This window comes from Culicoides brevitarsis, chromosome 1 (genome assembly GCF_036172545.1).
Source record: "Culicoides brevitarsis isolate CSIRO-B50_1 chromosome 1, AGI_CSIRO_Cbre_v1, whole genome shotgun sequence".
NCBI classification, from domain to species: Eukaryota; Metazoa; Arthropoda; class Insecta; order Diptera; family Ceratopogonidae; genus Culicoides; species Culicoides brevitarsis.
In genome coordinates, this window is record NC_087085.1 from 29,968,875 (window position 1) to 29,994,797 (window position 25,923).

At 27.9% G+C, this 25,923-nt stretch overlaps 7 protein-coding genes across 7 annotated transcripts in view; 5 read left to right on the top strand and 2 right to left on the bottom strand.

Moving 5' to 3' along the window:
- Positions 1-66: 66 nt before the first annotated feature.
- LOC134838462 (uncharacterized) lies at positions 67-1,407 on the bottom strand. Its single transcript, XM_063853995.1, has 2 exons — positions 1,268-1,407; positions 67-1,188 (listed from the first exon to the last, which is right to left on the bottom strand). Exon 2 carries the CDS (start codon positions 1,182-1,184, stop codon positions 81-83), a length of 1,104 nt encoding a protein of 367 aa, XP_063710065.1. The 5' UTR covers positions 1,185-1,188; positions 1,268-1,407; the 3' UTR covers positions 67-80.
- Positions 1,408-2,828: 1,421 nt separating this feature from the next.
- LOC134838165 (uncharacterized) lies at positions 2,829-4,325 on the top strand. The gene is made up of 2 exons (XM_063853636.1): positions 2,829-2,996; positions 3,074-4,325. The coding sequence occupies exon 2, from the start codon at positions 3,097-3,099 to the stop codon at positions 4,198-4,200; it is 1,104 nt and encodes a 367-aa protein (XP_063709706.1). The 5' UTR covers positions 2,829-2,996; positions 3,074-3,096; the 3' UTR covers positions 4,201-4,325.
- A 1,549-nt stretch (positions 4,326-5,874) lies between these two features.
- Positions 5,875-7,314, top strand: LOC134837058 (uncharacterized). Its single transcript, XM_063852370.1, has 2 exons — positions 5,875-6,037; positions 6,105-7,314. Exon 2 carries the CDS (start codon positions 6,129-6,131, stop codon positions 7,239-7,241), a length of 1,113 nt encoding a protein of 370 aa, XP_063708440.1. The 5' UTR covers positions 5,875-6,037; positions 6,105-6,128; the 3' UTR covers positions 7,242-7,314.
- Positions 7,315-7,966: 652 nt separating this feature from the next.
- On the bottom strand, positions 7,967-11,296 carry LOC134827314 (uncharacterized). The gene is made up of 3 exons (XM_063839912.1): positions 9,721-11,296; positions 8,408-8,557; positions 7,967-8,344 (listed from the first exon to the last, which is right to left on the bottom strand). The coding sequence occupies exons 1-3, from the start codon at positions 11,062-11,064 to the stop codon at positions 8,252-8,254; spliced, it is 1,587 nt and encodes a 528-aa protein (XP_063695982.1). The 5' UTR covers positions 11,065-11,296; the 3' UTR covers positions 7,967-8,251.
- Positions 11,297-11,388: 92 nt separating this feature from the next.
- On the top strand, positions 11,389-12,936 carry LOC134827315 (uncharacterized). The gene is made up of 2 exons (XM_063839913.1): positions 11,389-11,549; positions 11,613-12,936. Exon 2 carries the CDS (start codon positions 11,637-11,639, stop codon positions 12,738-12,740), a length of 1,104 nt encoding a protein of 367 aa, XP_063695983.1. The 5' UTR covers positions 11,389-11,549; positions 11,613-11,636; the 3' UTR covers positions 12,741-12,936.
- A 1,761-nt stretch (positions 12,937-14,697) lies between these two features.
- On the top strand, positions 14,698-16,248 carry LOC134836849 (uncharacterized). Its single transcript, XM_063852101.1, has 3 exons — positions 14,698-14,757; positions 14,816-14,901; positions 14,971-16,248. Exon 3 carries the CDS (start codon positions 15,000-15,002, stop codon positions 16,110-16,112), a length of 1,113 nt encoding a protein of 370 aa, XP_063708171.1. The 5' UTR covers positions 14,698-14,757; positions 14,816-14,901; positions 14,971-14,999; the 3' UTR covers positions 16,113-16,248.
- Positions 16,249-18,563: 2,315 nt separating this feature from the next.
- Positions 18,564-25,923, top strand: part of LOC134837606 (uncharacterized) — an 83,575-nt gene continuing 76,215 nt past the window's right edge. Inside the window, exon 1 of the mRNA XM_063852989.1 lies at positions 18,564-18,608. The gene's annotated coding sequence lies outside the window, so the exon portion shown is untranslated. The remainder of the gene's footprint in view (positions 18,609-25,923) is intronic.

The following is a 25,923-nucleotide window of genomic DNA, read 5'->3' on the forward strand; positions in this document are numbered from 1 at the left end:
ATGAAGTGACTTTGATATTTTTTGCAATTAAATCATACTTTTTTTTTTGGAAAAATACTTAAAAAATTACAAAAAAAAAATCAAACGTAGTAAATATTATCTAAAATATCAGTAGCTTCTCTAAAGATCAATAAAGAACTCGCTCGATATGGCATATTTTCAAGTTCTTTCAAAATTTCGATGATCTGAGTGGCGGGATATTCCTCGAAAAACGTGTGAAATTCGTCATTCACCTTTGTCAAGGGCTCAATTCGATCATACACCGGATATTGTGTACAAGCTTTTCTACATGTGGTGACATCATGCGGCTCCCGACAAACCCAACAATAAAATTTATCAACTTTTCTAACGAGTTCAATTTGAAGATGTGACGGCAACAGCGAGAAAAATGACTTGACGTACCGAGGATTCGTGCTTGGCGAAAAATTCGTGTAATTCAAAGTGGTTTGACTTCCTCCTTTGAGAAATTCCTTGTGAGCTGGAGTCAAAAATTCGATTTCCTGAATTTCGTGCTCCAACATTGTCAAAAATCTTATGGCGCCGATTGCTGATTCGACCATTGACGATGAAATTGATTCATTAGTTTGCAAATATTTTTGCAGAGCTTTTGCCAAACCGCATTCCGTTACCGATAAATCGTCATGTTGGTACAGCCAGTTGATGACGTCGGGATGAAAACGCATAAAATCCGGATCCTCGATGATTTTGTGGGCATTTGTGGCGAAATATTTGGACACAAACGGAATTAATTTGCAATCTTGGTACTTCCAGGCGGTGTTGGCGAGCACAGAAATGGCCAAAAATTTTCCAGCGATGCAAAATGACTTCATCGCGTCCGACAAGAGATCCAATTCGCGTTTCATTTGGTAGAAATGGGCAGCTTGATAGATCGTCGCAGCTTCGTCCAATGTTTCAAAGTCGATTTTTCGTAAGTAAACGGCTCGCAAAAGTTTATTGAAAACGTCGTGGTTGAAGGTTGTGATCAAAATCGGTGAATTTGTGTCCCATTCAGCTTTGAAATGGGTCTCGAAATATTTGGAAGCTGCCGAAAGAATGATTTTGTGACCGTGGATTACAATTTCGGGATTTTCTTCGTCTTTTGTGTTGAAAATGAAGGAACAATCTGCGTATTCGCCTTTTTGTTGCTTTTCGTAAAGTTGCTGTTCAAAGGTCAAAAGTTCCATTTTTCTGAAATTAAAACGAAATTAATTGAAAACTCTCAAAAAGTAAACAAACTTAACCTGAGGTAAGGACTTTAAAAACTTACTTTTCTAATTATGTAAATATTTTTACAGAAATCTTAAGTTTTTGGATGTCATTTAATTTCTTGACACGTTTTATTTAGAATTTTCACAGAAAATTAAGGTAATTTTTGTGTTTTTTTTTAGAAAAATTGAGAAAACTCTCAAAATAAATTTCAAAAGTGATTTTGTTTAAACTCGGATCAACTCAAATAAGGCTGGTACAACAATTGAAAATGTATCCATTTTCTTCCTACCTTTAAATATTTTTAGGTTAGTTTTCAAATTTTTGACATATCATTGAATTTAAAAAAAAAAAAATTTCTCAAGCCTCAGGGTAAATCCGCCACTGAAAGTCATAATTTTCTATTTTTTTAAGGAAAAATATCGAACAAATAAGTTTATTCCTAATATGTTCAAATTTTGAGGCTCCTCCTCCGATTTTTTCGAAAAATATAAATTGAATATGAAATGAAAACATTTTTGACCTTTTTCGGAATTTTTTGATTGAAAAATTAGGGCTTAATAAAATCGTACAAAAATACAAAAAAAAATAACAAAATAAAATTCTTATTGAAGAAGAAAAATTTTTTAGGTCACGTGATCAAAATTAATTTTTTCACAAAATTTTTATTTTGGGAGAATTTGTTTGATTTTTCTTTAATTCGAAGTTCAAATTTTAAAATAATATAAACGTAAATCGAAATCAATGTTTTACGTCTAAAAATTTCAAAAAATTAAAAACAAATTTTATTTTTACCGCATTTCGAAGAGAAAATGCGGTATTAAATTCGACTTGTCGTCTGTGTGTGTGTGTGTGTCAGTAACGCTGTGCCCCGAAAATTGTTTATTTTTTATTTTTTCAAAAATCAAGGAGATTTCGATGGAAATCATCTTTAGAATGAATATTTATTCAATTTTAGCTTTGAAATCCATCGAAAATTGATTAAAACTTGACTTGAAAAAAAAGACTTGACTTAAAACTTGACTTGAAAAAGTCTGTAGTTGATAAAAAGTTCGGAAAATTGAAATGAGGATTATGAAATTGTAAAGTGAGGACTACAATAAAGAGTAGGTATGTAATATCGGAATGCGGTATAGTAAGTCGTTCTTTAGACGACTACTTTTTCTATTTTTTTATCTCTTCTTTTTTACTAAATCGATTGTAGCGAAAAAATTCATTGAATCAATTTTTTTTTATTTTTTGATCTTATTCATTAGGTAATCTAACTTAAAAATATATGAAAAAAAATATAAATTAAGAGAAATTTTTCAAAAAAAAAAAAAAAATTATTAAAAATTTAGTAAATTTAAAAAGAAACTCCTACATGAAAATATGTCTTTTAACAATTTTTTTTTAATTATTTATTTTAATTATTAAATTACTTTTTTATTTTAAATTTTTTGAATGGTTTTTTAAAAATTTAGTTAAATTTGAATGAAGAACTCAAAATGAATATTAAAAAATTTGCCGAATAAAAATGAAAAAAAAAGAAATCAAAATTTTTGATAATTGTATCGGCCTTAAAAATGAGTTCCACTAACTTTGTTCGAAAAGCACACAAATTCATTTGAGTTGATCTTGATAAACAAAACAGACGCTTGTAATTTTTCTCGTAAATTTTCTTAATTTTTTGTAAGAAAACATCAAAGCTTCCTCAATTTTATGTGAAATTCGTATAAATTACGTGATTGTAAAGTAATTTAAAGTGACAAATAATATTTTTCCGTGAAATTATTGATGAAATTCAATATGTAAGTTTTCTGAATTTTTTCGATTTTTAAGATTTAGGTATTTTCTATTTTGTTTTAATTTCAAATTTCAATTTCAGACGTCAAACGGAAATCTGAAAAAATGGAGTATCTGACACTTGAACAGCAGCTTTTCGAGAAACAACAAAAGGGCGAAAACACGGATTGTTCTTTTGTCTTCAAGATAAGAACGGAAGACGGAAAAATGACTGCAAAAGTACTTTACGGACACAAAAGCATCCTATCAACGGCATCAAAGTACTTCGAGGCAAATTTCAAAGATGAATGGAATGGCACGTCACCCATCGTAATTACCACTTTTGACTGGGAAATCTTCGATAAACTCATGCGAGCGATTTATCTGCGTGAAATCACCTTTGACGGCATTTTGGAAGCAATCAACATCTACGAAGCAGCTCATTTTTATCAAATGCATTGCGTACTAGAATTACTAAGAGACGAAATAATTTACAATTATTTGGACTATCGACACCATTTTTTGTCAGATTTGGCGAAAACTGCCTGGAATTATCAAGATTACAAATTGATGCCGTTCGTCGTGAAATATTTCTGTGCAAATACTCAAATTTTGATCAAAAGTGCGGATTTTATGGATTATCCTACGGAAGTGATCAACTGGTTGTTCCAGTACGAGGACTTGTCGGCAAACGAAACTGATCTCGTAAAAGCGCTGGAAAAATATCTCGAGACAAACGTTGGCATGGCGACAAGCATGATTAGGCCAGCGATCGAAAAAATTCGCTTTCTCGCAATTGACGATCCACATTTCGGAGAAACAACTTTGTTGACGCAAGCCGAGAAGGATTTTTTGTTGGGAAAACCGAACGTTAATGTCGTCAAGTTGTCGAAGAGTGAACGTGGCAGAAAGGTGAAAACTTTTTATTCTCGTTTGCCGCCAGAAATTCAATTTGAATTGACGGAAAAAGTTTTCGGCAATAAATGTTGGTATTGTGAAACTTACGATCATGATGTTGTGGATTGCGATGAAGTAAAAGCAACGTTTCCGGTTTATAGTCGTTTGAGAAATTTTCCTCAACATTTTTCTAGCTGTTCAGCAAAGCAAATTCTTTGGATTTTGAGAGAGTTTCATAAGCTTTCTGCCTCACAGGAGTTTGCTGCGTTTGCCAAAGTTGATGAAATATGGAAAAATCCTTATATTTATAGTTTGAGTATGCCTTTAGTTTAATTTTTTTTTTTTTGCTTACAATCAACATTTTTTTCTGTGAAATTTCTTAAATAAATTAAAAATACAACTTTTTCTTGTATAAAAAAAATAATAATTTTTTAGACGAAAATTTCATACAAAATTTTATTTAGGCCGTTCAAATTTTTTACGATGTTTTTGTCCCAAAAGATTTTTTTTAAATGGGGCAAAATAAAAAAAAATTAAAAATTTCATCAAAATTTAAATTTTTTGTCTTTTTTCAAGAAATTAAAAAAAGGTTTTTAATTTTCAATTTCTATTCAATTTCAATTTCAAATTTAAAATTTTAATTCATTTTCAATTTTTTTTATTGAAAAACGAAATTTAAAATGAATTTTCTTCAAATTTCGTTCTTCAATAATTTTTTTTTAAATTTCTTTCAAAAATTTTTTAAATTTCTTGAAAAAATATGACTCCTCGCAATTTCATACACTTTCAAAACAAAACTATGTCAAAGAAAAAATTTTTTTTCTGTTTCAATTTTTTGGCAGTTTTGAGTTATAAAATGATTAAAAATGATAAATTAGAGCCCTCTGACAAATTTTTATCCATTTGGAGCAAAAATTTGACAAAAATTGGTTTGATACAGTTTTTGATTTAGTTTTGCTCTTGATTTAGTTTTCAAAACAAAACTATGTCAAAGAAAAAATTTTTTTTCAGTTTCAATTTTTTGGCAGTTTTGGGTTATAAAATGAATAAAAATGATAAATTAGAGCCTTCTGACAAATTTTTATCCATTTGGAGCAAGATTTGATAAAAATTGCTTTGACACAGTTTTTGACATAGTTTTTTTGCTCTTGATTTAGTTTTTAAAACAAAACTATGTCAAAGAAAATTTTTTTTTCAAATTTTTTGGCAGTTTTGATAAAAATTGATAAATTAGAGCCTTTGACAAATATTTATCCATTTGTTTTTGACACAGTTTTTGACACAGTTTTTTTGCTCTTGATTTAGTTTTCAAAACAAAACTATGTCAAAGAAAATTTTTTTTTCAGTTTCAATTTTTTGGCAGTTTTGGGTTATAAAATGAATAAAAATGATAAATTAGAGCCTTCTGACAAATATTTATCCATTTGGAGCAAAAATTTGACAAAAATTGCTTTGACACAGTTTTTGACACAGTTTTTTTGCTCTTGATTTAGTTTTCTGAAAACAAAACTTTGTCAAAGTTTTTAAAAAATTTTTTTTTCAGTTTCAATTTTTTGGCAGTTTTGAGTTATAAAATGATTAAAAATGATAAATTAGAGCCTTCTGACAAATATTTATCCATTTGGAGCAAAAATTTGACAAAAATTGCTTTGACACAGTTTTTGACACAGTTTTTTTGCTCTTGATTTAGTTTTTAAAACAAAACTATGTCAAAGAAAAATTTTTTTTTCAGTTTCAATTTTTTGGCAGTTTTGAGTTATAAAATGAATAAAAATGATAAATTAGAGCCCTCTGACAAATTTTTATCCATTCGGAGCAAGATTTGTCAAAAATGGCTTTGACACAGTTTTTGATTTAGTTTTTGTGGCCTAAAAAAATTTATCAAAAAAAAAATCCTAAAAATTTGGCTAAAAAAATACGATTTCGTCCCACTGTGAGTTTGAGTTACTAAAGGAGTTGCCACTAACTTCGTTCGTTCACTTTAATCATTCATTTGAGTCGATCGTCTTGAACAAAACGGACGCTTGCAAAAAATTTCTCGTAATATTTGAAGAAAAAACCCCAAAGTTTCTTTAATTTTCTGTAAAATTTATGAAGATTTTGTGACAAAGAAGTGTTTTACAGTCGAAAACTGTATTTTTGTGTGAAAAATTTGACAAAACCTTGATTTGTAAGTTTGTTGTATTTTCTCATCAAGTTATTGAGGTTATTCTAAAAATTTTTCTTTCGCATTTCAGAATTTTTTATCTATCCACAACTTAATGGACTCATCAAAAATGGATTGTTCAACTATTGAGCAGCAACTTTACGAAAAGCAACAAAAAGGAGAATTCACGGATTGCGCTTTTGTCTTCAAAGTTCAAACAGAGGATGGAAAATTCTCGAAAAATATCATTCACGGTCACAAACTCGTTCTTTCCGGTGCCTCAAAGTACTTCGAGACGAATTTCAAGTCCGAGTGGAACGGAAATTCCGTAATTGAAATAACGTCGTTCGACATCAAGACCTTTGGAATGCTCATGCGTGCAATTTACCTGAACGAAGTCATTTTTGAGAGCGTTGAAGAAGCTTTGAACCTCTACGAAGCGGCTCGTTTTTACCAAATTGAGCGAATTCTCGATTTGTTGCGCCAAAAGATCCCAAAGATTTATTTGATCAACAAACTTGTCGCATTATCGGCCTTGTTCGAAATGGCAAAGCAACCTCCTGACAGTCCTGATCACATTTTATTGGCGTTCGCAACGAAATATTTCATCGCAAACACGCAAAAAATCATCGCGAATGACGATTTTTTGCAGTATCCGCCAGATTTGGTGAATTCGTTATTTTTGCACGATGATCTCTCTGCCGAGGAAATTAATCTCGTGATTGCGTTGGAAAATTACATTGAAGTTAATGGAGTGGAGAAAAAATCTTTGCTTAAGCCAGCAATCGGAGCTTTGCGATTTTTGTCACTTCCGAAGGACAAAATCAGGGAAACTTTGTTGTTGACTGACTCGGAGAAGGAATTTTTGCTCGGGCAACGCAATCGGGACCTTTGCTACTTGTCAAAGAGCAGAAATGGCAGAAAAGTGCGAGATTTTTTTACTCAATTGCCAGCAAGAATTCAACTGGAACTGATGGATAAGCTTTCGCGGAACAAATGTTGGGTTTGTGACAAATATCATGGAGTAGCAAATTGTGACAAAGCGCAGAAAAAGTATCCATTTTACAAAAAATTGATACCGTTGGCATATTATGCAATACAAAGTCCGGATAATGTCGTCAAAATTTTGTCAGAATTTCAAAAGGCATCAATTATGTACTCGGATTTTGCAGCATTTGCCAACATTGGAGATGTGTTGAACGAAAATTATTGTATTAGATGGTTTTAAGTGATTTACAAAATAAAATTTAATTTGTAGACTGAAAACCTAAACTAAAACGATTTTATTTCTCACTTTTTGTCCCTTGAAAAAAGGGAAGAATAATACATAAATATTTTTTATTTTTTCGTATGCAATTTTTTTGATTTTTTTTTACATTTCATTCTCTTAATAATTAGTTTTTATTGTTTTAAAATTTTAATTGAATTTATTTAAAAATTTAAAATTTTTAAAGATAGAAATTAAAAAAAATTAAATATCATCAAAAATGCCCGATTTTGCATATTTTTTTTAATTTTTTTTTTTTGAATAATTTTTGCTTTATTTTATAAAAATTTTTATCTCAAAAATTTTTTTTTCAAAAATTTGGTCAAAAACTGGTCTGAAAATTGCCATTTTATATGAAAAAGTATTTCAAAACTTTATTATTAGTTTTGAAAAAATTTTTGAAATACATTTTGAAAAAAAATCTTTTAGGATAAACATATAAAAAAAATTAAATCGTGACTTAAAAAATTTTTCGTCTAAATTTTAATAGCAAATATTCTTTGTTTTTTTTGTAAGATTTATTAAAATTGTAATTTTTCATGATTTTTTTTTCAAAAAATTCCAAAAATTTTTCCATTTTATAATTTACATTTGTAATATTTTCTGAATATATTCAAGAAAATCAGAGCGGTTTACAAAAAATGAAAAAATTATATAATAAATTAAAATATGTAAAATCTATCGTTAATTTTCTTCTAAAAAATATTATTTTTAATTTTTTTTTTTTTTGATATTTTGACGAAATGAAAATTTTAAATATCAAAAATTAAATATTTTCATTCACTGACACTTATTGTAATTTTAGGTTGTGTCTTCTGTTTAATTTTTATATTTTTTCACATTTTTTCGGTTAAACTTATTTTTCAAAAAAAAATACGAAAAACGTAAAATTAAAGAGATTCTTGTGATGATTTTAGTCTTTTAAAAAAAATTTTCATCTGTAAAAATGAAAAATTTAATCTTATTTTCAGCTAATATCTTTGTCCTCTCAAGGCCCAATTTAGATGACTTTTACAAACAGCACAAATAACGTGATCGCATCCGGTCGTTTTTTGTATTATGGCCTTAAAACATAAAAAAATAAAAAAAAATTATTGTAAAAACTGTTAAAAAAATTTACTGCTTACTCCACATCTATGACATTCCATAACCTCTCGATTTTGAAACATGGCGTCCATTTGAGCTTGAGTTTGTTTCTCGTTTTCAGCTTTTTGTTGCAATTCACGGTCTCGTTTGAGCTTTTCGTGGTATTCTTTGCATGTGCCGTCATGAATTACCTAAAAAAAGTTGGGTTTTTGAGTAAAAAAGTATAAAAAAAAAATGAAACATAACCTCAAAAATAACACATAACTAGAAATTGATCAATTCGCGCCAAAATCAAAAAATACTGTAAGGGTACTTTTTTTAAAAATTGAATTAATATTATTTTTTTGTCCCTAAATTAGTAAATTATGTTTGAATGACAAAAATTAAATTTTATTTTAAATTTTTAGAAATTTTATTTCAATAAAATATTTTTTTTTTAAATAAAATTCTAATTTTTGAAAGAAAATGATATTTTTGAATCAATTTTTTTTTAATTATTATTTAGGCGAATAAATTTAATATTTACATTTTTTGTCCCATGAGGATTTTCTCGAGGGGGGGAAAGAGGGAATTTTTGATTTTTAACATTTATTTAATTTTAGTTTATATTTGGGTGCATTCAAGATTGCTCATCGATGGACATCAATGATTTTTTCCAAAATTTTTTTCATCGAACGCGTTCAAGTTTAATAAGATGGATTGTTCGATTCATCGGGACACATCGAAAATCGTAAAAATATGTCATTAAAGTCAAAAATATTCATCAAAAAACAGATTTATGATCGAAAAAATATCACAGAAAAAATCATGATGGAATCGATGAGTGATCTTGAATGCACCCATTATTTTAAAATTTGAACTTAAAAGTAAAAAAAAATCAACAAAACCTCCCAAAATAAAAATTTTTGAAAAAAAAAATAATTTTGGTCACGTGACTTTCAAAAAAATGTTTTTCAACATTTCAATGGAAAATGTCGTAATTAAGCAAATTTCTTTAGTTTTTTTATATAATTTTACCATAAACAGTAATTTTTCATGATTTTTTTTATATAAAAATTCCAAAATATGTCAAAAATATTTGTATTTTATATTTAATTTTCCCCCCTGAATTTTTTCGACAAAATCCGAGAGGGGGGAGACAAAAAATGGATATATTAAATTTATTCGCCTTAAAATTTTTTTATTCATAAAGCCAAAAATTTGTAAATTTCAGGGTCAATTTAAAATAAAAAAAAACAAATACTACTGGCGAAAAAATTTTTTTTAAAAGAAAAATGAAAATTTTTTTAAATTAAAAATTTCTGAAATTCGCTCGAATCTAAAAAAAAAAAATAAATAAAATAAAAATTATTACCTTACACTTCAAACAATTCCGTGCTTGGCAAATGGGACAAATGAACATGACCACATTCTCGTCATACGTGCACCATCCTTCGCAATTTGCCACCAAACAATGAAAGGTATTTTCCATTTGACTCTCCGCCTGTCTTAATGACTTTGCCAAATGTTTTTTGTACAGCTCCATCGTGACAATTGCCCGTATTTCGCGGTCTTGCAGGCAACAAACGCACTGATAGACGTCATCTTGAAAGGGACACTTGACTGCCGCTTCGTCGCTGTACTGAATATGACTCGCCAAACAGCTTTTGCAGAACTCGTGAAGGCAATCCCGAAGTAAGACGCCATCACTTCGCTGGCATTCTTCCATACAAATGGCACAATTGAAGGGTTTTGAGGTCGGAATGTAACCACGAGAGTCTATTTCTTGTAATTTTTGATTGAGAATTGCCGCTCGTTCGATATTTTTGACTTCTTTTGGCGTGAGAATCGTTAAAACTTCGTAATTTGTGGAAAATTTGAATTCTTTTCCCTTGAACGGGACCGAAAGAACTGAATTTCCGCTGTTAACTGATCCAAGAAGCAAATTTTTTTCATGCGCCACTCGTCCAACGTACAAAATATTCCCGTTTTCGTCGAAACCTGCCTCAACTGCCCTCGTCGGAAGAGATTTTTCTTCTGAAATTCGTTTCCAGCCAAAGAACATGTCGTTTTGAAGCACCTCAAATTCCTCAATGGGCCATTCTTTGCCGCCCAAAGCCACAGTTGCCCTGTTTTTCGCATAATTCGCCGCCACAACCAACAAATTATTGTTTTTCAAGCCTCTTCCCAGGTAAATTTCGTTATTTTTGTCGTCATGTCCCGCTTCGAGAGCGATTCCAGCAATTTGGGAACCAATTTTCGCCGAAATCCATCGAATTTCCTTCTGTAAAGTCAAAAAATTGACATTTCCCGTGCCTTTTTCGACGGAAATTTCCAAGATTCTCGCTGCTGAAGGCGGAAATTGGTGCGAAAACGAAGAATAAAAATTTCCGTTGATTTCCAGGCGAAATCCGGTGTCGCAAGTTACAATTCCAAGACGAAATTCATTCGGAAGTGCAAATCGTTTAGTCAACTCGACTCGGTCCCATTGGTTATTTTTGCCACTTTTGCAAATTGCTCGCTCCAATGAAAGCGATAAGCTTAGAGGCACTCGAGAATCGATTAAATCATCGTCTGCGGCTTTGAATGTTACCGCTAAAAATGAGTCATTTTCCAAATTTACGCCGATTTCGAGCTTGTCGGGCACCGAGAGTCCTCCAGGGAGCGGCAACGTAAACGGTAAGTCGATATTTGTTGTTTCAATTACGGGAATTGACATTTTTCAGACAATCTGATAGCAGTTTTAGCTGAATTTGACTGTTTTGTGTACAAAAAAAAACATTGACTTTGCGATTTATTCGAGATTGGGACGAATTAGCGTGAAAAATAAATAAATTGCTTGTAAACGGTGCTACTGAGTGATAAGAAAAGTGTTTCGTTAAGATACCGTTAGTTTATTTTGCGATATTAATCGACTTTGAATGCGTCACGGAATTCATGGAATTAATTTTTGAGGCAATGTTGTTCTTTTTTCTTGCAATTTCACAATTTGAGTTGGGTTTGAGTTACTAAATGAGTTGCCATTAACTTCATTTGCGAAGCTTATCTCTTCATTTGAGTCGATCGTCTTGAACTAAAAAGTCGCTTGTGAAATTCATAGCAAATATTTTCTTAATTTTTTGTGACAAATAATTTACGTGACAAAAAAGTGATTAAAAGTCAAAAACCTGAGTTATTTATAAAAATATTGACACAATTTGAGATGTAAGTTTACCGAGAAGCGTATCAAGTTAAATTTGTTTATTTTTGTTCGTTTTTTAATTGCAGAGTAATCATTCGATTCAGTAGAAAATGGCGCACGTGACACTCGATCAGCAACTTTTCGAAAAGCAACAAAAAGGAGAGAACACGGATTGTTCCTTTGTCTTCGAAATCACCACAGAAGAGGGAATTGTGACTGAAAAAGTGATCCACGGACACAAAGTCGTTCTTTCAGCTGCATCAAAGTACTTCGAAGCAAACTTCAAAGCAGAATGGGATGGAAAACCGATTCTTATTACTTCGTTTGACTGGATTGTGTTTGATAAACTAATCCGAGCGATTTACCTGAGTGAAGTAGCGTTTGAAACCTTGGAAGAGGCAACAAACATGTATGAAGCGACTCATTTTTATCAAATGGAACGAGTACAGGAACTCTTAAGAGATACTATCCCATATTGGTGTTTGAAAAACAAGGTATTAGAAGTGTCAAATCTCGTTGCAATTGCTTGGAAATTTCAAGATTACAAATTAATTCCTTTCGTTTCGAAATATTTCTGTGCAAATACTGACAAAATTATCAAAAATGATGATTTTATGGGATTTTCCACTGAGGCGATCAACTGGCTCTTCCAATATGACGACTTATCTGCAAATGAAATTGATCTCGTAAAAGCTTTGGAGGATTTTCTTGAAACCAATAAAGACGTGACGAAATCAATGATCAAGTCCGCAATCGACACAATTCGTTTTCTCGCACTAGAAGAAGGAGAAATTGCGAAAACAACTCTTTTGACGCAAACTGAGAAGGATTTCTTGATGGGAAAAATCAACATGAATTTCTGTAATTTATCGAAGAACAAAATTGGTAGAAAAATCAAAAGTTTCTTTTCTCAATTGCCACCAGAAATTCAAAGTGCTTTGATTGACAAAGTATCGTGCGATAAATGCTGGATTTGCAAGGAGTATCACTCTGTTTTTAACTGTCAAGCAGCTAAAAGGAAATATCCAATGTATTTACGAATTTACTCATTTTTACAAGTAGATATATTTGGACATTTATCTTCAAAATTTGATGAATATCCGCCTAAAAAAAAGATCAAAATTTTAAAGGAGCTTCAAAAACTTTCCGTTTCCGCAGATTTTGCTGCATTTGCCAACATCGATGATGTTTTGAAGAACTGTTATGTTATCTAATCTGTTTCAAGAGACAGAAATATTTTTTTTTTACTTACCTTTGATTTATTTTCTGTAAAATGTCTTAAAAGAAACCTTGATTCTACAAAGTAAATATATATTTTTTTTAAATTTTTAAGTTAAAAAGAATTCAGAAAAAAATCTTTGAAAAACAATGTAATTAGTTAAATAAGGCTCCAAATGAAAATCAAAAATAAAGTCCAAAATTTTTGAAAATAATTTATTTTTGGGTAAAATGGGGTAAAATAAAAAAAAGTTTTGAAATACTTTTTTCATATTAAATGACAAATTATTAACAATTTATGAGCGTTCAATCATATTTTTGATGAGATTTTCTTATTTAAAATATATTTCATATTAAGAATTTAAGAAAAAAAATTATAAAAAATAATTTTTGAAAAATAAATTCAGTAATTTTTTGAAAAGTATTTTTAGAGAAGAAAATTTATGATAAAATATGATTTTCAAAACAAAAATTGGTGAAAAGTTAAATTTTTTTTATTTATTGAATTTTAAAAATTTTAATTATATTTAGGTAAGTACTTTTAAGTTATTTTTCAAAGAAAAAAAAATAAAAATAAGAGAAATTTAAAAAAAATCTTATTTTCGTTAAGAAATAAAAAACAATGGTTTATGGTTACTGAAATATTGAAATGCGATAATTAAAAATTGATATCAGAATAATTCAAGCTAAAAATTAAAAAAAATTACAAAAATAACTGTCAAATATTTTTAAAAATATTTTTTTTTGAAAAAATTTTAAAGAAGAAAATTTATGTTGAATTTTGCTTTTCTATACTAAAATTCGTGAAAATTAAAATTTAATAAAAAAAATTTGAAAATTTGTTGAAAAAATATGGAAAAAGACCAAAAAACCAATTTTCCAATTTTGATAACTTTTTCAACTTTTTTTTTATTTTGCTCCATTGGATTTTCGATTTTTGAAATGGGGCATGGGACAAACAGTCCAAATACAATTGGAGCGGCCAAAATTTTGAAAAAATTTAGATAAAAAAGTCAAATAATTATCCCACAGTGTGTATGAGTTACCTCTATGACTAGCTTTGTTCGCGAAACTGCAAATTTCAGGTGAGTCGATTGTGTTTAATAAATCAGTTGTTTATGAGATTCATAGAAATAATTAATTTTTAATAAAAATTTTTAATAAATAATTATATTTTTTTCTAAAAGTTAAATTTATTCAATGAGAAAAGTTTCTAAATTCAGAAAAAAATGAAAAAAAAATCAAATAAAATATTTTTCGAAAACAGGGGTCGAAAACAGGGCCGAAAAAACTTTAAGGTCAGGCTTAAGTAAAAGTCAATTTCAATTTAACTTACCTAATTCAAAATGTTTTTTAAAATTTTTTTTTCAAAAAACTGCTTTTTATTACAAAATTTTGAGCAAAAATTTTTAAAAATTTCTAATTTAATTGACTTTTTGCCTGTCTTTAGCTTAAGCTTAAGTAAAAAGCCTATTAAGACAAAATATTTTTTTGACTTTTACTTAAGTCAAAGATTAAGCCTTGAAAGTTTTTTAAGTAAAAGTTTTCAAAAACGGTCCTGGTCAAAAATACTTTCGGTCGAAAAATAACTAAAGGCTTTTGCTTAAATAAAAATCAAAATTTTAATTGACTCTTGAGTTTAAGTCAAAGCTTTTACTAATTATGTTAATTTACTTTTACCTAGGTCAAAGTTTTAAGTCAAAATTAAAATTTATATTTTTCAAAAATCAAAATTTTTTAGAATTTGGTGACAGTTTTTGAAGAAACATGAAATTTCCTATTGAAATTTTGATTTTTCCAATAAAACAAGACCACCAGCTTGAACAAATTTTTTCAAATAAAATAAAATGAAAAAGAACAACTTTTAAAATTTTTGGTTCAAAATATTTTTGATCCAAATATTCATATATTGTCCCATTGTGCGTGTGAGTAACTTTTTTAAGTATTAGAGTACGAGACTCGAAAAATCATTTGAGTCAAATGTGTTGTAGAAACTAGTCGCTTGCGAAATTAGTAAAAAATATTTTCCTAATTTTTATTGAGAAATCAACTAAATTCCGTCAATTTTCAGCAAAATTCGTATAGATTACGTGACAAGAAAGTGATTAAAAGTCAAACAGTGAAGCTTTTTGATAAAATTTTGACACAAATTGAGATGTGAGTTTCTGCGTCGTATTTGTAAGTGTCTCAGGTTACAATTATTTGTTTTTTTTTTGTGAATTCCAGAATCAATCATCAAGTAGAAATCAGCAAAAATGGAATATTTGACACTCGATCAGCAACTTTTCGTAAAGCAACAAAAAGGAGAGAACACAGATTGTTCCTTTGTCTTCAAAATCACCACAGCAGAGGGAATTGTGACTGAAAAAGTTATCCATGGACACAAAATCGTTCTTTCCGTCGCTTCAAAGTACTTTGAGACCAACTTCAAAGCAGAATGGGATGGAAACAAACCGATTCTTATCACCTCATTTGACTGGATTTTATTTGATAAACTCATCCGGGCGATTTACCTGAGTGAAGTAACGTTTGAAACTTTGGATGAAGCAATCGATATCTACGCAGCTGCTCATTTTTATCAAATAGAGCGCGTTCTTGAGCTTTTGCGAAATGCGATTCAAGATTACTGTTTACAAAAAAAGATTTTAGAAATATCGTCACTCGCCAAAATTTCATGGAAATGCCAAGATTACAAACTAATGACCTTTGTAGTAAAATGTTTTTGTGCCAATACCGACAAAATTATCAAAAATGAAGATTTTATGCGATTTTCTATTGAGGTTATCAACTGGCTCTTTCAGTATGACGACTTGTCGGCAAACGAAAATGATCTCTTAAAAGCTTTGGAGAAATATCTTGAAACCAACAAAGATGTGACGAAATCGATGATCAAACCAGCAACCGAAACAGTCCGTTTTCTCTCTCTTGAAGCCGAAGAAATTGCAAAGACAACTTTATTGACGCAACAAGAAAGGGACTTTTTATTGGGAAAAATCAACGTAAATTTCACAAATTTTACGAAAAACCGAATCGGTAGAAAGATCAAAAGTATCTTTTCACAATTACCTTCAGAAATTCAGTGTGCTTTAATTGAGAAGATATCGCTCGATAAATGCTGGGTTTGCAAGCAGTATCACTCTGTTTTGAACTGTCAAGCAGCTAAAGGGAAATATCCAATGTATTCACGAATTCACTCATTTTTACAAGTAAATTTATTAGGACACTTATCTTCAAAAATTGACGAATATTCGCCTCAAAATATGATCAAAATTTTGAAAGAATTTCAAAAAGTTTCTACATCTCCCGGTTTTGCTTCATTTGCCAATATTGATGAACTATTAAAAAGCTCTTATGTTTTTCATGAATAAGGATTACATTATAACTCTAACGTACTTCAATTTGTTTAATAATATTTTCTAACGATTCCAAAAAAAAAAAACAAATTTTTCTGACGATCAGGAAAACATTTTTTTTTTCAATAAAAGAAGGAAGTTCATTTACTCACATAAATTGGTTTTTTCATCATTTTCTGCTTCTCTCATTTTCTGCCTCATTCATTACCTTCAATGCTAATTTTCCCGAATCTAAATTTTAAATCATTTTTTTTTAAATAAGGCTGCTCCACAATAAGAAATAAAATTATATGAAATAATAAATTAAAAATATTTTATTATTCGTACTTAAAAATAATTAAAATTTATTAAATATTTTAAAAATTATTTAAAAAAATGGAAATAAAAATTATAAAAAAATAAAATAATTTTCTTATAAGTTTAATGATTTATAAAAAAAATAAATTAAATGATGAAATTTTTAGGCCACTCCAAATGAAAATAAAAAATAAAGTCCGATGCCCCATTATAAAAGTTGAAAATCCAATGGGGCAGAATAAAAAAAAAAGTTTAAAATTTCATCAAAAATTACCGTTTTTCGGTCTATTTTCGTAATTTTTTAAGAAGTTTTCAAAAAATTTTTAAAAAAATTTTCAATTCAACTAATTTTTGTTATGAAAATCATTTTTGAACTTGAGTTTTCTACTGTACAAATATTTTTCATAAAATTACTGAGGCGTCATTCATTAAAGGCGTCGGCGAAAATAGGACAGAAAAGGAAATTTTCAGTACCAGTTCAAATTTCAAATAAAGCTCGTGAAAAATTAAAAAAAAAACTCAAATTAATGAAAATTTTTTAAATTATTTTAAATAATTCAAAACGAAAAATTTTTAAATCGTGAATAGGCATATTTTTACGATAATTTTTGTTTACCCCCCTTCGTCAAAATCTTAAACCCCCCCCCCCCCTAAACTGCCGATTAAAACACCTGAATATTTGAAGTTTTTTTTATGTAATTTTTTTCTTTAAAAATTGTAATATTTAAATAAATCAGAAATATTCAAAAAACAGTAAAAAAAAACATCAAAAATATTATTTGACCTCAAAAATTGTTAAAATTTTGTCATTTTTTATGAAAATAAGTATTTAAAACTTTTTTTTTATTTTGCCCCCCCCCCCCCCATTTTATTTTCAAAAATTTTGGACTTTATTTTTGATTTTCATTTGGAGCGGCCTTATTCTATATAATTTTTTTTACTTAAATTTTAAATTCAGAATTCAATTTTAAATTAGTAAATCTAATATTTAGTAAATAATATAATAATAAAAAATATAATATATAATAAAAAAAGTAATTGGGAGCGGCCTTATTTAATTTTAAATAATTAAATTAAATTGAAACTTTAAATTAAAAATTAACCAAAAAAATTAGAACTAAAATATTGTTCTTTTCAAAAAATAAAAATGAAGTAATTTCTTATGTTTTTAAATTTTCAAACTCAAAGGACAAAAAAATTGAAACAGCCTGATATTTCTTATTTTTTTTATATTTTTAAATTAATATCATGCGTGTTTAATATTCCTCATTTTGATTTTTCCTCTTGACTTTCCTCACTCATTAATGAAAAATTCCTAAATAATGCAAATTTCGTTTCAAATCAATAAAACACCAGTCACTTCCTCTCACACGAATTCCTAAGACAAACAAACCAAAACTTCTTCACCGCGATGTTACTAAAGCAACGTGCTTTTATTATTGTTTTCTTGCTTTTCCTCACCAAAAAAAATTCTCTCTCAATTTTCTCTCTTTCTCTCAAAAATTTTCTCTCGCACAATTTTCTACCTTTATTTGTCGTTTTTTTACTATTATTTGCCTCAAATCAGCTAAAAAACCGCCGTCGTTGCCATTCATACGTCGCCCAACGAACGGAAAATTAGCTCCGTTTCGGTACTTTTCGTTAAAACAGCCTCCCTTGCCATCAACGAACGCCAAACGACGACGACTCTGTACGCGTTTGTGTGAACGTACACGCAAGGATTTACTCTTAAATACGCATGCAACGAAATATTTTTACTCAGTTTTGGTTTGTCTTTTGTGCTTTCACATCCACACTGGAAAATTGCCATTTTTCACGTGAGAAAAAAAAAAGAAAAAAATATTTTTGCCAAATTTTGTCAGTAAATTGCTAAGAAAAAAATTAAATAAAATAAATATTGGTGTAAAATCGTAAGTTTTAAATTAAATAAATATAAAAGGTGCTCAAAAAATTAAACAAATATTTGCTGGCTGCTTTTGTGAATTAATTATTCTTAAGAAAAATAAAATTGTGTGAAAAAAAAAATAAAAAAATAAAGAAATTATGCAAAAATAACTTTTAAAATATTCAAATATTTTAATAAATAAATGTATAAAAAAAATTATATCAGTATTAAAGTAACGAGAAACCTTCGTACAAAAAATATTTAAACACTCTATTGGTGAAAATAAACAACAAAGTGCAAACAAAAGCGAGTGGAGGGAATAATAATTCGTAAGTAAACTCTTGTCTTGTTGCCTACCTCTTTTTTTCATCATTCTTTGTTGTTACAACAAATTTTCCACATCCAACTACGCGTTCTTCGCCACACAAGTGCTGGAAAAAAAACTTTATTTGTTGTTTATTCGGCGTCGTCGTTGCTGCTTTATTTATCATTTTCATTATTTTATTTTTAGAACTTGTTTTACCTGCTCGTCGTCATATTCCGCACAGAATGTTAATTGAATGTAATTAAATAATATTTATCATCATCATCATCGTTTTTTTTTTGTTAGTTACACCTTTTGGTAACATATTTTCTTTATTTTCTGATCTTTTGGGGATTTTCACATGACAAGACGAAGGAAAAAATTTTCGAAAACTTTGTTAACAGGAAATTATATAACTTTTTCAACAACAAAAAAAAAACACACACAAAAAGTTCCAAAAGTTTACCATGTGAAGAATGAAACCGATACTTTTGCCAAAAAATTGATCCTTTGATAATTTTTTTCTATCTCTTTTTCGCCCGTTTTCGCAAACAAATAATAAAATATTATTATTCTCACATGTGTGTAGATATTATTTTACAATCAGACAAAGTTTCTGCCTATAAATAAAATGAAAAATTGATAAAATTCTTGTTTGTTGGTGTCTGTGTAGGAACAATAAGGAATGTTCAAAGAAGAAAAAAAAACGTAGAAAAAAAACAACAACAAGTCGATTTAAAATTCAAAAATGTTGTTCAATATGCTTCTCGGAATATTTTTCATATGTTTGAACTCCTTTTTATTTTTTTTTCTTCTTCTGTTCTTTGCTTGTTTTGTTATTAAATTTTATTTTATTGGTTTTTAACAAATTACGGAACATGGTTTCTCTAATATGGGTAAAGTTAATATTACATAGGACTTGTGTTTCGCAAATTTTTATTATTTAGTTTAGTGATTTTTTTTTACTATTAAAAAAATGAAATAAAATTAAATTTATTATTAAATTATTAAAAAAATTATTAAAATTAATTAATTTATTATGACTTAATTTTTTCTATTAATAATTTTTTTAATTAAAAATTAAAATTAATTCAAAATTTTTTTCAAATAATAAAATTTTTTAAATTAATTAATTAAAATAAAATCAATTAATTTTATTTAATTTAATAAAATTAATTTAAATTAAAATTAATTCAAAATTTTATCAAATAATCTTTTTTTTTTGAATTAATTAATTAAAATTTTTTAAATTAAAATTAATTCAAAATTTTATCAAATTATTTTTTTTTAATTAATTAATTAAAATTTTTTAACTAAAAATTAAATAAAATTAATTTAAAATTTAATCAAATAATGTTTTTTTGAATTAATTAATTATATTTTTTTAACTAAAAATTAATTTAAATTAAAATTAACTAAAAATTTAATTAAATAAAAATTAATTTTAGATTAAAAAAAAAGAATTAATTAATTTATTAATATTTAATTTAATAAATTTAAATAAAGTCCTAAATAAAACCTAAAAAAATCAGATTTGTCGAAAAAAATTTTTTTGTATATAAAGCAAAACTAAACAGCCATTAAAATTAAAAAAAAAATATATAAATTTAATTAAAAATTTTTTTATGATTTTTTTTTTTTGGAAAAAGTCAAAAGAAAAAAAAATATTACAGAAAATGGCTAAAATTTTGAGCTTATTTATTTTGTAATAAAAAAATTATTTTTTTTTTAATAATTGTTTTATGAAAAAATATTTTATTTTTTGAATAATTTTTTTATGTAATATAATTTAAAAATCCTTTGAGCTTCATGAAATTCATGAAAAAATTTTCTGAGTGCAAAACATCAATTTTTCACACTTAAAAAACGGAAACCTATCCCAGAAAGGCAAAAAATGATAATCCGTTCTGGTTAAATATTGCTACTTTTGTTCACTTACCTGTAAAAGTTTACTCAGTCCCTTGATTATATCTTTTGAACCAACAACAAAAAAAAAATGAAAAAAAAAACGGAAAAACTTTTAATGTCTTTTCCCGCATGACTTATCTCTAAAACGCAATTTGTTTACCGCGTGAAATAAGTTCAAAGAGCTTTTTGGAGGAGGCAACACCTCGAAATTCGAGTGAGAGAAATAATCCGTGATCGTTTATCTCAATTGGATATCGATAAAAAATGGAAGACGAAACAAAAATTGGACACGGATTTTACGTGATTGACGATGAAAAATCCATAAATAATTCAATCGGACGCATAAATAAAGGCGGTCTGTGTTTCGAAGTCTCTTGACGACGATAAGTTTTTGCTTTATTTATTTTTTTTTTGGCTGGAGGATGATCATTTTCTTGCAATGAAATTGATAAAAAAAAAGTTAATAGGATTTTTTGGGAAAAATTAGTTTTTGTGTTTTTATGGGGATTTTAGTTAATTTGACTTATAAAATTGGAATAAATGATAAAAAAATATTTTTTCTATAATATTGACCTCAAAATGTTAAATAAATGATTATTTTTTAGAAATTTATTTGAAAAAAAAATAATAAATTTAATTTAATAAATTTTTTATTAATTAATTAATTTTTTATTTTTCTAATATTTTGATAAAAATTATAAATTTTTCAGAGAGTTTAAAAAAAATCAAATTTCTTTCAAAATATTAAAAAAATAAAAAAAAATAATTAATTAATAAAAAAAATCATTTAAAAATTTATTTAAATAAATTAATTATTTTTATTTTATTTTTTTTAATATTTTGAAAGAAATTTGAAATTTTTTTTATAAAACTCTCCGAAAAATTTATAATTTTTATCAAATTTTATAGAATGAATGATAATTTTTTGACATTTTTTAAAATTTTAACTAATTAATTTTAACTAAGTCCTTCAATAAGCAAAAACTTCAGAAAATTGTTTTCGACAATCCTTAAAAAAAGAAAAAAAAATCATCACAAAATTAGCAATCATTCTTAAATAAACTGGTAACAGTTAATGTTTATGTCATTGTCAAACTGTGACGACAAAAACCATGTAAGAGAACCGCCTAAACACACGCTTCATTGTTCGATTGAAATTTATCTTTTTGTCAACATCACTTTTCCGAGAAAAGAAAAAACGAGAAAAAAGAAAGCAGAAAAAATAGAAGAAAAAACATGAAATACCACTCAAGTTACGTCATATTGTAACAAACCTATCTGTCATAGTGACGAAAAAAAAAATTTACATTTTTTGTGAGTGTGCGTTTGAAGTTGTCAAAAGGAGGAAAGTGGTTCCGTTCCAACTAAATACACGAAAGGCAATTTAAAATGGATTCAAAAGAAGCAAAAAAAGGAGAGAAAAAGAAAGTGAAATGATCGTCTTTCTTGTTGATTCTTTCGCTTTTTTTATTCGTTTCGGAGAATCTGCTGTTGAAAAGGATTTATTTCAAAGTATTTATCAATTTATTGAATCCCCGAATTTAATCAAATTTCTGTCACTTTTTTTTATTGGCAAATTCCTGAGTAACCTATTCCTAAGTATGGGATAATTCTATTCAAATTCAAGGGTTGACTAAACTGGGAACATATTCTTATCTCATTTCACTCTCATTTTTGTCGGTCATTAATTTCAGTTGAACGGTTCTTTGTTTCTCATCCGTTTTATTTTCTTCATCTCCTTTTTGCTCGTTTTTCCTTCGTGCACATTTGGGACGACTCGTCTAGACCTTCGTCACTATCTCCGCACGAATGTGTCTTTTGGACAGGGGTGTAGTTAGGATTTTTTTTAAATTTTGCAAATATGGTCAATTTTTTTTCTAAATGCCAAAAAATAAATTTTTAAATAATTTTTTTTAAAAAAAGATAAAAATTTCTAAATAAATTTTTTTTTATTTTTTAATCTTATTTTTTTTTTATTTTCTTTCCAGAATTTATTTTAAAAAAAATCTAAAAATTTTTTTGGACATAAATTTTTTTAAAATAGACAAAATATTTTTTTTTGTTCTTATTTTTAGAATTTTTCCATAAAAAATCAAAAGTTTTCAGTTTTTAATTAAAATTTACAAAATGTTTGAAAAATTTTTTTATAAGATTTTTAGAATGATTTAGGAAAAAATAATAAGGAAAAATTAAAATAAACTCTTTAAATTGAATTAAAATTAAATTAAATTTAATTTAAAATATTTTTTCGTATTTTTATTCGTAAACATTTAAAATTTGAGATGAAAAATTTCATAGAAAATAAAAAAAAATTAACTAAATTAATTAAAATTAATTTTTTCTTGAAAATTAAATTTATTTAGAAAATTTTGCCCATTTTTAATTTTTTCAACCCTTCATCCCTGTTCAGAAACATTAAAAAAATATATATTACAATTATTCGATTAGACCATCTGTGACCGTGAACAAGCCAGAAAACATTGTCCAACTCGAACAATTTGCTTTAATTTTTTTTCCGGGAATTTTTCTATCTTTTCAAGTCAAGAAATACATGAGACCAACTAATTATGTAGAAGAGACTCTTTATTCACACCTTTTATTTAAATTATTTTCTCGTATTTTTTTATTCATTTAGTGGTGTAATTTTTTTTTGCGCTATTCATTCTAATTTTTTTCTTTCTTTCTTCACGTTTTCGCTACACACTTTTCAATTGCTTTGTTGCTCTAATTTTAATAACATTATGGAAAGTGCTCGGTTGTGGTGTGATATTACGAGTATAGTTAAACGAGCAAAGAGGAAAAAAGTGGCAAAAAAATGTATTGCGAGACGAACAAAGAAGATATTTGAGTTTTATGTCAATGGTGGTACAGTTAAAATAAAGAGTAAAAACGACCTTGTTAGAAGGGAGAAATGAGACGAAAAATTTCTTGTTAACTCTTTGAGTTGCAAATTGTTAAAGAAGCGTATTTTGACTTTAAGTTTTTGATTTTTTAAGTCTTGAAAAAAATTTACAAAAAATATATTAAAATTTTTTTAACAAGAAAAATTTTTAGACCTTCTTTAAAAAATGTAAAAAAAAAAATATTTTTTTTTTATTTTTGATTTAAATTAACTTTTTTTTTTAAAATAATCTAAAAAGACAACAAATCGCTTAAAAATTCAAATTTCCAACCCAAAAAACCCTTCTAAAAAAAGATAATTGTTAACGACATTGCAAAACGACTCCTTTGTTGGTAAGCTAGCGTGCGAAGGTTGCTCACTGAGTGTATCAGAATAATGAAAAGCTATCGTTTTCCATCTCACATTATACAAAGGCCAGCAAAGCAAGACAAAATGTAATTAAGAAAATGTGTAAAATGAGAATTTAGAACCCCGTTTTTTCCACTTTTCCTCGTTTAACATTAATTGACCTTTCGTATTCATGAGCCGTTCGTCCATAATTTTCTCAATTAATGATGGAGACGTCTGGTGATCCACTCCTTTCTCCGTCATTAATTTTGCTCAACGAACCATACGCACGAAAAAAAAAGACTTTTTCTCTTCAGCGGCACAACATTTGTAAGCTGCCATAAGCTCCTTGGCTAAGTTATGACATTACTCTGTTGATGACTCTTTTTTTCTACTTTGTTTTTGTCATAGATACATCGCACTTGTTTTAAGAAGATAATCTATCATCCCTATTTTATGTGTATGGGTATGTAACGGGATGAGACGAGAGTCGCTTTTGTTGTTTTTATTCAAATAGATGTTTACTATTCACTCGGATAGTACACCTTCAGTGAGTAAAGAGAGACAGAGAAAGATAAGAAACATCCTTCTTTGCTAAATATTTACCTCATTCATTATTGCCATGGAGAATTTTCAAATGAAGTGATTTTTCATGAGATCACACACTGACAGACAAAAAATAAGGAGCAAACTATGATATTACGAGAGGACGATGAATAGCGACGCAAAAACAATCATAAAATGAAATGGGATGCAAAGTCATCGTCGTGTTCTGTAAAAATTTCACGTTTCGCAACAAATTATTTTTTGCGAAGAAAAAATCATAAAAGTTGAACTTAGAGTTCGAATAACTTAAATAAAATATAGAAAAATTGTGTCAGTTCATCTAAAGAAAATTTTCACATTGTTTCTCAAATTTCTCTTAAATGTCATATGGAAACGGATTTCTCAGGTTAGGTTAGGTTTGAGGATGCATCACCACGGTTCGAAGACCTATTGTGATCGCTATGACAAAATGTAGATCTTACGAGCTATAAAATGCGCAAAGGTAAGGTAAAAAGTTTCAAATTTCCCCGAATTTTTGGTCAAAAAGTCGCTTTTTTAATCCTTCCTACAGGATACGAGTCTGCTCTGTGTCAAAAAATACTTTTCCATCGCGGCTGTCGAGCCAATTAATTGTTTCTTCAGAGCCCAAAGATTATACGTTGTGCGTGGCTCCAGATTTTTTTTCCTGAGGATTTGCTTATGACGGCGCTTCTAATGTTTGGATGTCATAAATTACCGCTTTATTCAGATCCAGTCTCGGATTACGCCACATCAAATAATTGAAGAGTGACTGTGTGTTGAATTTTTTACTGAAATCCGCATAAGACTTACGAAAGTTGGTTTAAGTTATAATTATTTCTCATACCTTCAGGGGCTAAAAAAAGCCCAAATTTCCCACTGGGCTTTTTACTCACTATTTTGAATCATTTAGCCTTAACGAAGGAAATAGTAAAATTTTCCGCTTCCAATGATGATTTAAATGATGGTAACGTTAGCCAACATCTTTCACGAATCCATTTAATATTAAAACACTTTAATAAAAATCAATTTGCAAACGGATCTTCAAAGAACTTTGTTATTTTATTCAGCTTTGGCTTATTCGTTCGATGTATGGCTTTGAGAAACTCGTTTGCTTTAACAAAATTAAGAAAATTTCTACATAATTCCAATGGCTCCCTTTATTAAAAGCTTTTTTGTTAAATGGTCCAAAATCTGCCTGTTTCCGAATTTTGGTACATACCTTTAAAAAATGCTCAAAAAATTATATGTTATTTTAAGAAAAAATATTAAAATTTAACTTCAGTGAACTTACCTTTTAAAGTTCCCATAAAATCTTTGCGAAACACAAACTTTTCACAGTTTAGTTGAACTCATTAAAATATAATAAGTAAACAGAGAAGGAGATTTAAAATGACTTCCGTTGCTTGAAGGCATAAAAGATATCCTTTTTTGTTCGTGATTCATTATTATTTATGGGTTTCACATTATCTTCTTCCTCCTTTGATTGTGCGTTTCCGTCCATCTCTAAAAAGCAAAAGAAACGCATCAATGCACTTTGCAATTACAGTTTCTGATGATGCAAACAAACAAAAATTGAGGTGAATAATAATCAAAAATCCTGATTGACTTTTGCTTGATTTTAATTTAAATTAGATTT